The 15748-nt window shown below is 30.8% G+C and overlaps 1 protein-coding gene across 2 annotated transcripts; it reads right to left on the bottom strand.

Moving 5' to 3' along the window:
* Positions 1-9785: 9785 nt before the first annotated feature.
* On the bottom strand, positions 9786-12345 carry LOC112275605 (eukaryotic translation initiation factor 6-2). Of its 2 annotated transcripts, none has more exons than XM_024506105.3 (7): positions 12221-12345; positions 11647-11743; positions 11395-11480; positions 11069-11113; positions 10775-10905; positions 10438-10548; positions 9786-10301 (listed from the first exon to the last, which is right to left on the bottom strand). In XM_024506105.3, the coding sequence occupies exons 1-7, from the start codon at positions 12228-12230 to the stop codon at positions 10044-10046; spliced, it is 738 nt and encodes a 245-aa protein (XP_024361873.1). In that variant the 5' UTR covers positions 12231-12345; the 3' UTR covers positions 9786-10043. The 2 variants fall into 2 exon arrangements, with proteins under 2 accessions (XP_024361873.1, XP_073386780.1); XM_073530679.2 differs by lacking the exon at positions 12221-12345 and adding an exon at positions 12102-12168.
* Between the last annotated feature and the right edge of the window lie 3403 nt (positions 12346-15748).

Here is a 15748-nt window from a genome sequence, read left to right as displayed (position 1 = left end):
TAAGAAACTTAGATAAATAAAATTATTTAGTTGTAATGCTTAGTATAGGATATACAACTTATTTCTACTAAGATAATATCACTTGATACCAACACACAAAATGTGCTATTTTTTTGCAAAAATCACAAAAGCTTATTTTATCTTATTTTATTTTTACTAAATTATTAGAAGTTGCTATAAAAATGCTAATAATTCTATTAATTATAAACTATGTATAATATCTTTTTGTAATTATAAATATCTATATAATGATATGATTCTTAATATATTAATTTTATAAAATATCTCATATATTTACATTTCTATTACTTTCTATGATTACAATAGATTGTCATCTTTTATTATTTAAATATAATTATAAATAATATTATTGCACAATAAATCTATTACTAATATTAAATAAATATATATGTCTTCAATATTTTAAGAGAATCGTTAAAGCTACATATTGAAAGGTGTTGTGGTTTCTTGCACCACAATTCTTTTTGGTATCACACTTCACAATTTCTTTTGGGATACTTTGGAGAAGGTTGGCTATTGTAGCAACTCGCATTTGGATGTAAAAAGCATTGGAAGTAAGAATTTAGTGTATATGCACAAATTGAAAGCAACATGAGAGAGCAAGACTAGATATAAGCAATGAGTAGCAAGGAAGAGTTGGAGTAGATACAAGTAGAGAGTGGCAAAGAAGAGCATGGAAGTATCTATGTGAGATGTAGCTTTAACAATGTGGGGGTGTCACTTTAACAACCCCCTAATTTAAATGATTTTCTAATAATACATAATTTAAAAATGGTTGATGAATCTATAGACTAAATATACATATATAAATAATCAAAGATTATAATATTCACATCTATTGCATTTTGTACACTACTCCATTTTATCAAATGTCAATTTAGACTGAAAAAAGGCAATGGATAAAAATAAATAGAATGATATATCATTCTGTTGTATTCAACCAAAAGCTTGTATTCAAAACAAACAAACAGAAAAGAAACTAGGATCACAACATCCATTCTTGACAATATGCCATCTAACTGAAACTACTTCTCTTGCACGGAGACACACACAAAAATATATATATATATATATATATATATATCTATATCTATATACACAAAAGCATAAAAAGAGGGTAATGCCATAAATAGCGTAGAATAGACTGAAGTGGTCACAGAGTTTAGCCATCTCCAAATTCTCCTCACTGGCTCAAATTACCTGCCAACACACACACCAATACACAGGGAAACATAGGTCGGAGGAGAAGCTGCCTTGGCACCTCTCGTAAGAAGTTATCGACGTCTAAAACCGACGCTTAAGCCATGTGCAGGAGGTCAGCACCGTCACTGTGCATTCCACAACCAGCGCCATGAGCCACCGTTGTATTCAACTCCTTCGATGACCCCATACGACACCTCTGTTACTCTTGTTGGCGTTATCAACCTGTGTTGACGTCATTCTCTACGATCGCTTCCATTATCTTCTCTCGCCTATTTTCTTCTATACATGAAGTCCGTCAATCTGTCTCACACTAATCGTAAACGAAAGCTATCCACCTGTAAATAATGATTCACTTTGATAATAAATCTCTTTTATTTTTTTAGCAACTCATTGTGAGTATTGCAATGTGGTACCATAGCTACTGTTCAAGATATAGGATAGCAAGAGAGCTCTACTCTCTAATTGATAGGCAATAGAAGTACGTACTTATTACGAGTGAGTGAACAACAACAGATACCAAAGAAAAAACCTTGAGCTGTGAAGTTGGTGAGAGTAGCCAGCTGATACGACCACAAAATTTCAATGTTTGGAGACTTAAGAGGAAGGCAATATTCATGAGAAAAAAGAGCATCCCAAAAGCTTTTTCAACTACAATAGGTAATAGAACTTACACAAAAGTGCAACTATGAGAGACTATACAACAAGCACAATTAGGACTCACTTTATCTGTTGGAAACAACTTATTTGGCATAGTATCTTAACATGATGATTCAGTTGGCTCTTTGAAAATACAAAAAATATTGTTTCAATCAAGAAATTAGTAATAGATTATGCTTTTTACGAACAAACTCAATACCATGATCATAAACAAAGAAGGTGACATCAACTCAAAGTATTTCTTCTAATAGAAATATAAAAAAAATAGACAAAAAGACTTATAAAGTAGATATTGTTGGATCTTCTAATTTAGAAATTGGTTTGGAATCAATAAGACCTCATGATGTTTTTTACATACTTACATTATAAGAAAATATAATTTTAATAGGACTATTAATGGATAATAAATAAATAATAGTATTTACAAATAAATAGTATTTGATTCTAAATAATATACAAGACAAAAAAAACTTGGCTTTCAGAGAGAAAAAAATTAGTAGAAAATAATATAAAATCAATGATAAAAAAACTTTTTAGATATAGTAAATTCAATCTTTTTCAAAGAAAATTTATATACTTGGCACTAGTAATTTGGCCACTTAGACAATATAGAATTATAAAACCTATCTTAAATATAATAAGTAGTTAGATTTCTATTTTTTCATCTACAAATTATACATGTGGCAATTGTCTAGCAAGAAGATAATATTGGAGAGGCTTTTCAAAGGTACTACAATTAATACTTTGTGATCTAGTTGGTCTAATATAAAATCAGTCATTTAATAGTTTTAGGTATTACATTACTTTCACAAATAACTATTCTAAGAAAGACTATATTTACTTTATGTAGCATAAAATTGAGACACTATAAAAATTCAAGGAATTTTAAACAAAAGTAAAATCAAAAAGTAAAAAAAAAAATCATTGCCTCAAAATAGTTAGAGAAAGAGAATATCTCTCTTCTACATTCACTCATCACTTGGTGACTTATATGATAGGACAATAATTAACTATGGCTTAAATTCCACAATAAAATGGAGTGAGCAAATGCAAAAACAAAACATTTATAGAAAGAGTCTAATCAATGGTAGCCATGAACAAATGTCTTAGTGTTCTTTAAATCAAATTAGTCAAAATGGCTAAATATTTAATCAATTCATATCCACAAAGGTAAATAGTGGTACTATCTTCAAATAAAATTACTTGAATAGAAGACCTACAATAGAACACTTTTTGTATCTTTGGATTAGAAGTCTACTTATACATACTAAAAGAAGAACAATTTAAGTTACAAAAAAACTACTTCTTGCTTCTTCTTGGGCTATAAAAATAAAAATAAGTTCTAATATATATTTAATCTATTTACAAATTGGATTCATTTAAGTGAAGATATAGTATTTGATGAGAAAAATATAGGATATGATTTAATACAATATAGTGCTACAATATCCAACAAATCAAAGTTCTTTGTAGAATTCACTACTGCCATAGATGAAGATATAAAAAAAATATAGCCACAAGAACCATTTGAATTACAAACTCAATCTTGTGGAGCATCACACGTCAACGACAACAATGAACCTTCTTTGTTACTTATACTAATTAGTAATTTAATAGCCGAGCATCTTTATACTCCAAAAAAAACTCTTGATATCTAATTAGAACTATATATCTAATATTAAATATAAAGATATTTTAATGCTTAATATCAAATATTCAATACAATTTCAATCCTACTTATAAGAAATATATTATTTGGGATGGAAAAACACAATTTAAATAATATAGATTCTATCTTTAAAAATAAGATTTGAACTCTTATAGCTTCATATATAAGAAAGATATTCATCTTTGTTAAATAGATCTTCAAAGTCAAATCAAGTCCCAATGGTAAAATAGATAAATTAAAAGCTCATATAAAAGCTAATGGCTTTGAACAAGATAACAACATCAATTACTTTGAAACATTTGCCCACGTTGTTTGTTGATCAATAATCTAGAACATCATAGTACTTGTTGTAAGAAAAGAATGCAAATTACTGTATTTAGATGTTAAAATAATTTTTTAAATTAGAAGAAAAATTGAAGACATTTATATGAGCATACCTTTTTGATTTGATGATAGAAAAAATATAAAAAAAGATTTATAAATTGCACAAAGCCTTGTTGGAATTGCAATAAGTACCTTGTAGTTAGAACAACAAAATAGACAACTTTTCAAAAGAATAAACTCTTTAGCAAAATAAAGATGATTCAAATTTGTACTTTACCATAAAAACTAGATTGTATACTATAGTTTTCTTATATGTAGATTGTATCATAGTTATTAGAGACAATCTAGATATTATTGTGAAACTCAAATACAAGATGATGAGTACATTTTGTATGATAAACCTCATAAATGCCAAAATTTATATATGAGTAGAATTATATTATAACAAGACTAAAATTTAATTTCATCAAAAATAATACATTAATAGATTATTGAAAAGATTCAAACTCACGAATTGCAAGCCATTAAGGGTATCCATGAATCCAAAGACAAAACTTCAAAAGAAAATTGAAACAACTTTAGTTGACTCTATTGTGTATCAAAGCATAGTGGAAAGATTATTATATAGTATTATTAGTTGTTTGGATATATAATTTGCCATTGAATGTATTTCAAGATTCATGCACAATCCTCAACCCACCTACATAGTAGCAGCAAAAAAAACACTCAATTATCTAAAAAGAACAAATAAATTCTAATTTTTTTAATCCAACCTAAGATATTAGAAAATTATTCAAATTTGCAAATATGGAATTGGCAAGTAATGTAGATTTCCAAAAATTTACATTTGGTATATTGTACAAACTTGACTCTTTTTTAATAGCTTGATTAAGCAAGCTACAATCTACAATTACTCTTTCTTCTACCAAAGAAAAATATTGTATGTTTTTCAAAGTAGCCATAAATATTATATAATATTAAAGACTATTGAAGGAATTACACTTTAAATAAGACAAATTTATTCTATTTTTGTGTGATAATATCAATATCATTAAGTAAGTAAGAAATCTTGTGATGCATCATTACATCAAATATATTAAATTAGATCACCATTACATCCAAGAAAAATATCAAAATAGAAATATCAACATTGATTATATTCTATTCCAAGCAATATAAGTAGATGTTTTACGAAGTCTTTAAAACCATTAACCTTAATTCAAAATAAAGAAGCAATTGCATTCAAAAGATTTTCAATTCTAATACAAATCCTTACAACTTTAGAGTCTTTTACTCTATAAATCAAATAATAATTCAGAAGTATAAATTTTGCAATATACTTATGGGAGAAAGACAATATCACTAAATAGATACACATGATGTATCTTATTGGTTGAAAATTAAGCAATAAGTTGTTGCAAATATTATTATAGTGGTTGACAACATCATTGGCTTATGTTGGAGTTATAAGAGGAGTCAAAACCAACTCTTTAGAGAGACCAAAAGTGTTGTAATTACTTGAAATGGAAGAAAATTATTTAAGATTTGGATTCTCTTATCAAGTAACTTATCAATTTAGTTGGAAGTTCTATGGGATTTAGAAAGATTTTCAAGTAGGTATCTATTCATCTTGGCTTGAATGTCAAGAACAAGTGAAGAGGTATTCCATCTTCTAAAGCTTAAGGTGCTTCGGCATATCCACATCCTTCATAATTTTGCTTCACTTGCATCTTATATTTGTCAATGTGTTTTATTATAAGTAATGACTTTTACTTTTACTTATGGATACTTTTGAGTTATGCATCTTCTGTTATTAAATGTGTTTATTGTATGTATTAACTTTTCTTTTACTTATTGATACTTTTGGATTAGCTTGGTAAATAGACTTTGGTGGATGTCAAAATGTTGATGATTATTATATCCTACTTAGAAGAAACTAAGTGGTGTAGTTTTTAGTAGGGAATTAAAAAGGCTAAGGCTATAAAGGATTATTTGAATTCCTTATGAATTGTTGCATATAATAAACACTAATTATGAAGCAAAATATTACTCTAAGTTACATTAGTTTCCAGTCATCTTCAAAAAAATAAAAAAATAAAAAAGTAATCATATTTTCATTGAATTTATTAAATTTAGAATAAAATAATGTCTTTTGAAGATATTAACTTTATTCTTAGGTAATTTTAAGGTTTGATTCAAGTGATTTTTTCTTTTTGATTACATCTATTACTTGTTTTAAAAACATTAAAATATAAAGATTGTATAATGGATTGAAGCATAAATACTAGTTACTGTTATAAAAATAATGTTACAATAAATATATAAAATATTATAATATAATATACTAAAATAAATAGTATTATAATTTTTACATTAAATCTTGATAATATTATAATAAATTATATTAAAATATAAATATATTATAATATTATTTTATTATTTTATTAGAATTATATTTTTATTAGATTTTCATAATAAAAATCATATGATTATTATTATTTATTTATAATATTAAATATTATTATTTTAATAATATATCATTGATATTATTTTTATAACAACTAATTCTTTTTATTTTAATAAAAAATATATAAAACATCATTTTAAATGTAAATATCATTGAAAATATATTTATTTATTGATAATATAAAATATTAAATTTAATTAATATATTATTTAAAATAATCAAAATTTATTTATCAAAAATTATTTTAGTTTCTAAACCTATAGATATTTAAAAATATATATAATTCTCAACCAACTTTAATATTAGCTGATTTCATAAAAATATTTATTAATATAAATCTTACTTAAATAATTTCAAGAAAAAATTTAAAAATTAAAAAAAAAAAAAAAAAAAAACCAATATAAAATTTTAGAATATTACGATATTTACATTAAGACAATTATTAAATATATTAAAATTAATCCTTAAACAAAAAGCACTTGGTTAAATATTTAGAGAGTAATTTATTTTTAATATCTTAAATTATTACCCATGAACTAATTTAATCAGTTTTAAAATCAAAAGTCACATATTAGCATAAAATAAAATTAAAAAATCATAATTAATATTAAAATATTATTTTTTGATACTAATTCTATATATTATTTTGATAATAGTTTGATATCTTATTTTGATAATAATTTAATTTGAATATTTTATATAAAAAAAATAAAATTGTGAATGAAATATATACATTACATTGTGTCAAAGACATGAATCACAAATAACTAAAACTTCAATTCATTCTTGTGTCACTTTAAAAGAGTAGATATTTACTTTAAAATAATATAGTATTATAACTAGAATAACTATTGCCAAAAAAAAGACTAAAGCTTCTTGAAACAAGAATAAAAACAAGAAAGGCATTGATAAGAGTGAAGAAGGCTTTACTCTTGCGTCTATATATCCTATCTAAGTAAGAGCTATGTAGCAACATTCTATAAGACCTCCAACACATGTCCAAAATTTGGGACACATGTCTAACTTGTAAGACTAGTTTCTTAAATGTTTGTCACATTGCCAAATTGTACCACAAGTCACCAACATAAGAATACATGGCCAACTTATTGGCTCCATTTTCAATCTATTAATCATCTAAAAACATATATAAAGTCAAATTTGCATCTATGGAGCTGCTAAGAAGCTTTCTACTAGATATTAACAAATTTACTTACTTCTACTTACTTCTAACAGTCTCCTTTAATCTAGGCAAATATACTTGTTTGTGACTGATATTTTTCAATAGTAGTGTAGTTTTAGGAAATAAGAAATATTATATTAATAAGAAGTCTACATTAAAAACTTTATTTGAAAAATTGTATTTAAAAGTAAGATATATTTTATTAATGTAGTAAGAGAGATTTTATTGATTCTAATTCTATTACATATGATAACTATAGAATATTTAAATGGATTAAATAAATTAATATTTACCACCTAGTATAGTTTAATGTTAGTAAAATAAGTGTTAAAAAAATTATAATATATATATATATATATATATATATATATATTAATCTAGAATGCATGAAATAAATTAAACTAAAATGCATCAATATGTAAAAATCATTAGAATAAATATAATTTTTATGATTATTATAGATATTAGAAGTTTTTCTTGGCTTAAATATTTTATCTAATTTCTAATTTAATTAAAATTTTAAAAAACTATATTATTACTAAAAAAAACTAATTGATAATATCTATATTATTTATAACCTTATTAGTAATTTAATATTGACAACTTTTTCATTCTATTCAAATTTTTAAATTATAAATTTATCAATTTAAGAGCCATGTAATAATAGTATACATCACAACAATGCAAAATAGAACAAATTTGAATTGTAACTATGAACCAATTTGGATAGGATTTGTAAATACATTATATGTATGTGTTGATTATTAATAAAATTAAAACCATTATAATATATTATAGGCTTGATGTTAAAATCAAGTAATAGCCAAAAATAAGGAAGTTTTGTCAAACTTGAAATGATTTTTAAATAGACTGATTTTTTTTTTTATTTCACTATATGTTCTAAACAACCTACAATAGCTAAAATTTTAATTTTTTGTATATATATACACACAATAAAAATTACAGTAGTCACATCCTTAAATGTATTTTAAGTTACAAATTAAAGAAGTTTATCTTGGTATTAGTGCTTGAATTGCAAACATTTTTCAATTGAACATTAACCATATTAGATGATGCATCATATTGCCACAACTATTAAAAGAAAGCTGAAGTATTAAGTATATTGGTTCAGTTTTTAAAGTAGTATTTATGACTTCTAATATTCAAAAAAATATGTAAACCAAAATTAATTATATTATTTAATAGTTTACATTAAATCCACTTGAAATTTAAATGTTCAAAAGTTCGACCGTTTTACATAGAAATGTAAAAATATGATCCAAATTTATTCTAAATCATTCAAAACAATAAGTAGTAAATCGTTTTAGCCCTTTATTTAATTAATGTAAAGTATCATTTTTTAAAAAAATTTATTCTATCATAAAAAATTAAAGACTGTATAGTTAATAATTTAAGCTAGGTGTGCTAACATTTTTGCATTTAATGAGTAGTTAGCTGCAACCAACTTGAGTCATTTTGATTAATATAATAACATTATTAAAGATGGATAAGGGTAGTAGAGAAAAACAAACCAATCAATTTTTTTTACTTGTATAACCTATTATTATTAAGTTTTACTATAATTATTTAGCTTCACACAAGGTAATAAATATTGACAAATTAATGTTAAAGTCTATGAAGTTATTTAATGGTAAATGAACTAACCTTGGAAACTTTCAGTAAGAGTTGGATACATGCATCATCTCGTTTGCAGATGTAAATTAAGTAGAACTACTTCTAAGCATCCAAAAAAATGTTTACAAGCAAAGACTTTAACATCTTGTTCTAAAAATATAAATTACACAATAGTAAAAAATATGTGCTTAATACTTGCATAATCCAATTAAATTATAGATAAATACGTTAGAAATTGGAATAAAGTATACTTCCTATCTTGAAAATTTTATAGACATTTGACCTTCGAAATAATCAACTTAAACATTCTTTATCGGAGATTTGTCCCCAAGAGATAACTAAGGCTTCTTTTGATATTTATCACATTGGAATTATTTTGCCAATCCCTCTATATTTGAACAGATTACGTTGCTGTGAAGGATAGTTAGTAAACTACTCCGTGTTGACCCAATCTCTCAGCACCAAAGAAGCAAATTTTATTTGATTGGATATTTAAAGCACTTGTAAGTGAAATTTATTTCACTTTTCAAGAGATATTTTAAGAAGTAAAACATTGGCAGTTATGTAGATGCAACAACGATATAAGCATCCATGAACATAATTGTAAGAAGATCTAGTACACAAAGCAGTTCATAAAAAATGTGGGGACTAGGTCTCGTAATAATATGCTCCACAGAACTTACAAGAAAGTAGGTCTGAATCATACATTCCTAATGAATGGATAAAAGCTTTGAAAAACACTCGAACACGATCCAGATAAGTATCACAATGGATTACAGGTCCTCGAGATGTATGGTACTGAGGAAAATATGGTCCGAAATGACGAAGTTTAACAGTAAAGAAAAAGTAGTACAATAATGAGAAGTGAAGAGAGGATTTGTCTATTTCTATGACATGGTGTCGATAAGGGAAGCCCTCATTTCATTGACAATATTACTGGGTTGAGCGTCACGGAGTTTGAACACACTCTCTATAACAGAGAGTTCTGTAGCTGTTGTGTCCAATCCACAGAAAGCAGTCCAGTCATTAACCACCAAACCAGCACCAATGACTTCACTTCCTCTGTTTACAGTACCAGCCACGAGTGGCACTTGTAATAACGATGACAACTCATCCAAATCCTCTATCGATGTGTGTGGGTGTACCTGCAAAACAATGTACTCTCAGCTTCTGAAACTAGTGCTACTCCTCAGAAATCTAACCATGTTGATATACTATGCAGCTGCTTGGCATATGTACTCAAGGTCTCTGAATCAGGAAATTAGAAATCGGATTGCTTACCAATCCACCACGATTAGTGAATTGACAATAGCTCCCAACAAGAATATTGCCAGCAATGGTTTGCCTGAATACTTCAACTCCCAGGACATCTGCTACAAGTTCTTCCGTTTCCTGTAACCAAGTTGAACAGCTTTTATATAAATGAGTACCGAAATGAGAGAAATGCAGGACACTGATGGAACAGATTTTATCATTATACTCAACGCGAGGTACTTGAAGTGGGCCATGCAATTTTTTACTTCGAAAGAAGAAACCACGTTTTTCAGTGATAAATGACTAAAGGACTACAAGAGTACATTTTCTAGACTGCAGGGTCCTAACTAGGAATTGTACGTACCCTATCCAGATCAGTGTGAATAAGCGACACATAGTCATTACAAGCGATACAATTTCCAAGCGCTGAGAGACGTTCATCCACTCTTTGAACGACCACGCTGTCTGGTAAGCAATTCCTTATATGCAGTAGCTCTGTATTTTCCACCAGCACGATGCATGTCAACAAAAATATCCTCATTTACTGCCATTGAACAAAAGTGATAACAAACGAATATGATCTAAAGGAAGCCCATCGTGTCTTATTCAGAGGGTGTTGACTTTCTTATAGTAAGCTTTTAATGAGATAAAAGAGTACCTTGATCAGTGGTTGCTTGTGGAAGGAGGAGACCATTCTTATTACCTGAAAGCAAAAGAGAACTACGTGAGCTCCATAATCACCGAGTTCATGGTTGCGAAGTTCAAGAACTCTTTTGTTTTCTTTCGTGACCTTCAAATTCTAACAGACTTGTACAAGTGGTGGCATTTTAGAGTTTGTATGAGTAACGTGTTCAACCCATCCCATCCTTGCTCAAGGGAGTGACATGAAAGGCCAACTTCAATAGAGGCAAGAAAGCAAAAAGATACGCTCAAGTACGCAGATGGTATTCAAAAGTCTAATATTATTCAGATGAAAAGACTTACCAACACACATACGACCTATTACTCGGGTACCAGCAATAGAGGCCTTCACAACGGGAATAACATCACCTAATTCTGCTTCAAATGTGCTGCCAAGTCCAAAAAAATTAGATACATAATATTGGAAAAATGGATTTCACAACCCATTTGAATTATCAAAACTTGCTCTGCAAGAAAAATTTGAGATTACAAGAAAACATGTCGTGGACTTTATTCAAGAATGCACACCAAAGAAAAAAGATTCAGTTATGGCACCTGTAGAAGTTTTCAGAGCCACCAATTGCTACCAAGCAGTAGGCATTTGTTAGCTTTGAAAAAACTCCGATTTCATTGCTATTCTCAAACTGAACCCCTGCAGACGGTCACAGGAAGGTCAGATTGCACTTTCAGAAAAAAAGAATCCACAGCCCTTGCTCCTAAGTTGAACTTCTACAAAGTTCCAGCTTTGAAGGGCTCCGCATCAAACCCTCGTACAATAGAATAAATTACTTCTTTAAAAAAATCCAGATACGGTGAGACACAATTGGAACACAACGGATACAGCAAAAGCGTGCACACATCCACTGAACCTAAACATCCATCCCTAATCTAAAACCTCGAATGCTAAACCTCAAGTCCACAAAACCCATAGACATGAATCACGATGCAAAACTGCACAGCTTGAAGGTGACGATGCAATCAGCTTTAAATCCTCCTGGACGAGGTATTACCCAAATGCATCGGCCACCAACAGAACAAACACAACAACTCTAGAACCTAGTTCTCAACCGAGCACTCCTGCCTGTGCAATAACACCGACTAATCAGTGCAAAGGTATATTGTCTCTTACTAGTAGCCATTCTGGGGTATCCAAAGATCTAACTTCGAGTTTCACTGTCGAAATCTGAAAGCGACACAGCTTCGGAAAAGGGTCTTCGAAATACAGAAGTTCAATGTCGGAGCCGATACACATCAATCGCACAGAGATGATGAATTCGGGTTGAAACACAAGAGCAAGAGTGGACCAGAATTAGAAAATTAGGGTTAGGGTTTCTGGGACTCGGCCTGGTTTGATATTGTTCCCATGCCCGCGTGCTTGTTCTTTATTTGTCTCCCTTGAACGTGCTTATAGGTCCATCTCGGACTCCCATGCAGTAGCGGTCATGGGATCCACAAGTTCAAGCTGGAATAGATTAAACTTGAACACACTCATTTTCATGACATCTCAACTTAGTCTTTCATGGGCCATTTTGTTCTCATTTTTTAATTAGAAATAATCTTCCCATGCATGTTAATATTTTTTTCTGATAATGTCAAATACCGGATCCAGTGAAGTAAAATTAAAATTACAAAATCACCACAAATGAAACTAATTTAGATTTAACATTGTTTTTTGTTTTTTGTTTTTTTTGAAGGATATTTTTTGAACCATATTTTTGGGATTTTCATAAAGCCATTCTAAAAAAATTTATTTTAAATTGAATAATTATTTTTTCAATTCAATTAAAAGTGGCAAAACACCACCTAAATTGAAACCTTGATTTATTTTTTTCAAATAAAATAACCAATTTTAACACTTATGCTACTACAAATCCAAGAGAAGAATTTGGCACTTGTAAACTTTACATTATAAAAAAAAAATTATTTACATAAAAACTTTAACCTCTACTTACTACCTATGTACAATAATAAAAATCTGTTTGATGAAATTTATCTAAACTCAATTTGAGAGTAATAATACACAACTAGAAAATTATTTACTGGAATTCAAATCAAACATGTCATTCTACTAAGAGCCAAGTTATTAATGGGGTGCCAATTACCGCCGATAGATAACCACGGGTATGGGTACGCCGCAGTCATAGGAGATGAATGCTTCCTCGCCTGTGAAGTTGAGTTCACAGCAATGTTTGTTTGTGTCTAGATTGAAACTCTATCGACACCATGAGTTGCTCGAATCGTCCATGATGGCTTCGTCGGCGCTGGATCTGTGAACTTGGGGTTCATGCAGAACTTGCCGTGCATGCCTGCTGTGGCACGGCCGAAGCCCTAAACATCCGCGGCCAATCGCAGATTTCAAACCAATCACGAAATGCTCATCCTCTCCGCATCTAGCAAAACATTTTCACCGTGCAGAGGAGGGCTTCTTCTTCGTGATGGTGCCTCATGCGGATGCCATCCACAAGGTGGACTTAGTACCTATTTGCGTGCAAGGGAAACATTGAACCTACTTAAGTCCTCTAACTTATCCCTCTCGTGCCGTCACTCTGCTGCTTGGAAGTAGCCGATGCCCATGCTGTATGACACATAGCACATTCTGCTGCTTGGAAGTAACCAGTAACGCAGGAGGAGTTCTACGGACCCCGACCTGTTGAAGCTCATGGATCCGGTCCAAGTGAGACCAGAGACTGACGGGGGTCGTGCACATCGACTTGGAGGAGCTGGTCCTGTGTGGTGGGTGGTCCCTTCAGGAACCAGGTTCGCGAGGGATCGTCTGTGCCTGCCATGCTGACGGATACCACGATGATTCTGCGCATTGGGAAGCGATTGGGCAGCAAGCAGTGTCTGTCAAAGCACCAGGACTTTGGCTCCATGAAACCCTCACTTCGGGTCCAACTGGGTGGCGGATCTGCAGACCCAGAATCTGTTGGACCCCGCAGCAGATTCAAATGTAAGTATATTTATTTTTAAAAAGAGCTATGAAGACCATTGACATAGCTCTAGTCATTGTCTTGAAGGTGCTACTGGCCTGATATAACATAGCGGTGTCTGCACCGAATGTGATGATGACGTGTACCAAATCATTGGAAGGCACTGATAATGTCGACAGGCACCTGCATGCAACCAGTGCCGATGCCTCACTTGTCACTGAAATTTACGACCTAAATTTTGACGACGAGATAATGTTCTAACAAATCCATTGCTCTGCATGATATTACGAGTTTGTGCGTCATCTGTACTCAGAATTCTTATTCATATTTCTAATTCTCGTGAATGTGTTTTCGATGGGTGTACATCTACGGTGGAGTCAGAGCTCCTTGTAATTCTCCATCGTTCTTTTACCAAATATCCTGCCCATCAATGGGTTACGGTGGTGAAAATGATAGGTGTAGAGGCAACTCGGTGACCACCGAGGCTCTTGTTGCAGCCATGACCCACGTTCTCATTGTCATTCTTTGTGATCGATAGTTTGATCCAGTACTATTAACTGCACTAATAAAGGGATCTGCCCTCTGAGCCTAAGCACTTGCGCCTATCAAAATCGATGCTCGAGAGTTCATGAATAATTTTGTCGTGGAATGCAATAAAACGCTGAGAAGGTCCATGTACACATGCCGAAGGAAGATAATAACTCAACCTCTCTCCATTCTCTCAAACTCCACACAGAGGTGCGTAGTTTTCATTGATGTCGACCTGCCCCTGTAAATTACATACAGACAACACATGGGATTTCCTATTCTCGACTTACGATATCGAATGAGCTGATTCCACTAGGCACGCTTTAATTTTGGAGACAAACCAATCAGAGCTTTTGCTGCAGAGTAGAATGCGAAACTTACCAGTTCAGTGAATACCATGAACCTGACCTCAACTTCTGCCGATGCATCGATCTCAACGAGGGATCTGCTGAAGGTTCGCTGCATCACTTCCCGGGAACCATTGTGTAAAACCTAAAAGCACTCTATCAGAAAAAACGAAGCTTGTTCTTGAATCCTTTACCAGGAAAAACCTGCTCATTACGGTTTTTATGGCTCACATTTTTGGAAAGTGTTCAGTTCTTTAACCCACGACAATTCAATTAAAGCGACAAACACTTCAAATCTACCGGACACAGCTCAGTTTTGTTGTAATGGAGCATCCCACTATGTTCGCATGTGTGTTTCCCTCAAAAAAATCAAGTTTGAAGCTAGTTTTCATGGTTCAAATGTGGAAGACTGTTATTGCATGGGTGATTTAATTGGAACAAGTATCATATGGTTTGATTTGGCTGTACTATGTGACACTCAAATGTCGGATATTTGTGATTGAACCACTACTTTTGAACGTCCTTCTAATTTTTACATTTCTCAACTAAAGTAAATTGCTTTTAATGATTCCTTATTACAGATAGTTCTAAATGCAAACTCCAACATTCTCAAACCTATTATAAAATCAGTAAGATTATAAGAACATGATCACATTCTGCACATGTATATAAAAGTGTGTGTGTGTGTATATACATATATTTGTGTATTCATTTACTCAAATATTTGATTTGTGTGAGATTGAGTGTGTGTAGTCCGAGTGTATGTGAGGAGATTGGGCAGAGGAAGATCATATCAAAGCAGCCCCTCCTCTGTCTGCCGGCCTGCCTGGCTGGCTGTCTGCCCATCTGCCG

The sequence above is a fragment of the Physcomitrium patens genome, chromosome 23 (assembly GCF_059467195.1).
Source record: "Physcomitrium patens ecotype Gransden chromosome 23, ASM5946719v1, whole genome shotgun sequence".
Classification (NCBI taxonomy): domain Eukaryota; kingdom Viridiplantae; phylum Streptophyta; class Bryopsida; order Funariales; family Funariaceae; genus Physcomitrium; species Physcomitrium patens.
The sequence above is the reverse complement of the archived record's forward strand: the minus strand, read 5'-3'. Positions and strand labels throughout refer to the sequence as shown.

What these genes read in the sequence shown, in the direction of transcription:
- LOC112275605 (XM_024506105.3), bottom strand. An exon ending in AATAGGTCGTATGTGTGTTG is followed by an intron (nt 11,114 to 11,394) that starts GTAAGTCTTTTC and finishes TTTTGCTTTCAG; the next exon opens with GTAATAAGAATGGTCTCCTC. An exon ending in TTCACACTGATCTGGATAGG is followed by an intron (nt 10,549 to 10,774) that starts GTACGTACAATT and finishes ACTTGGTTACAG; the next exon opens with GAAACGGAAGAACTTGTAGC.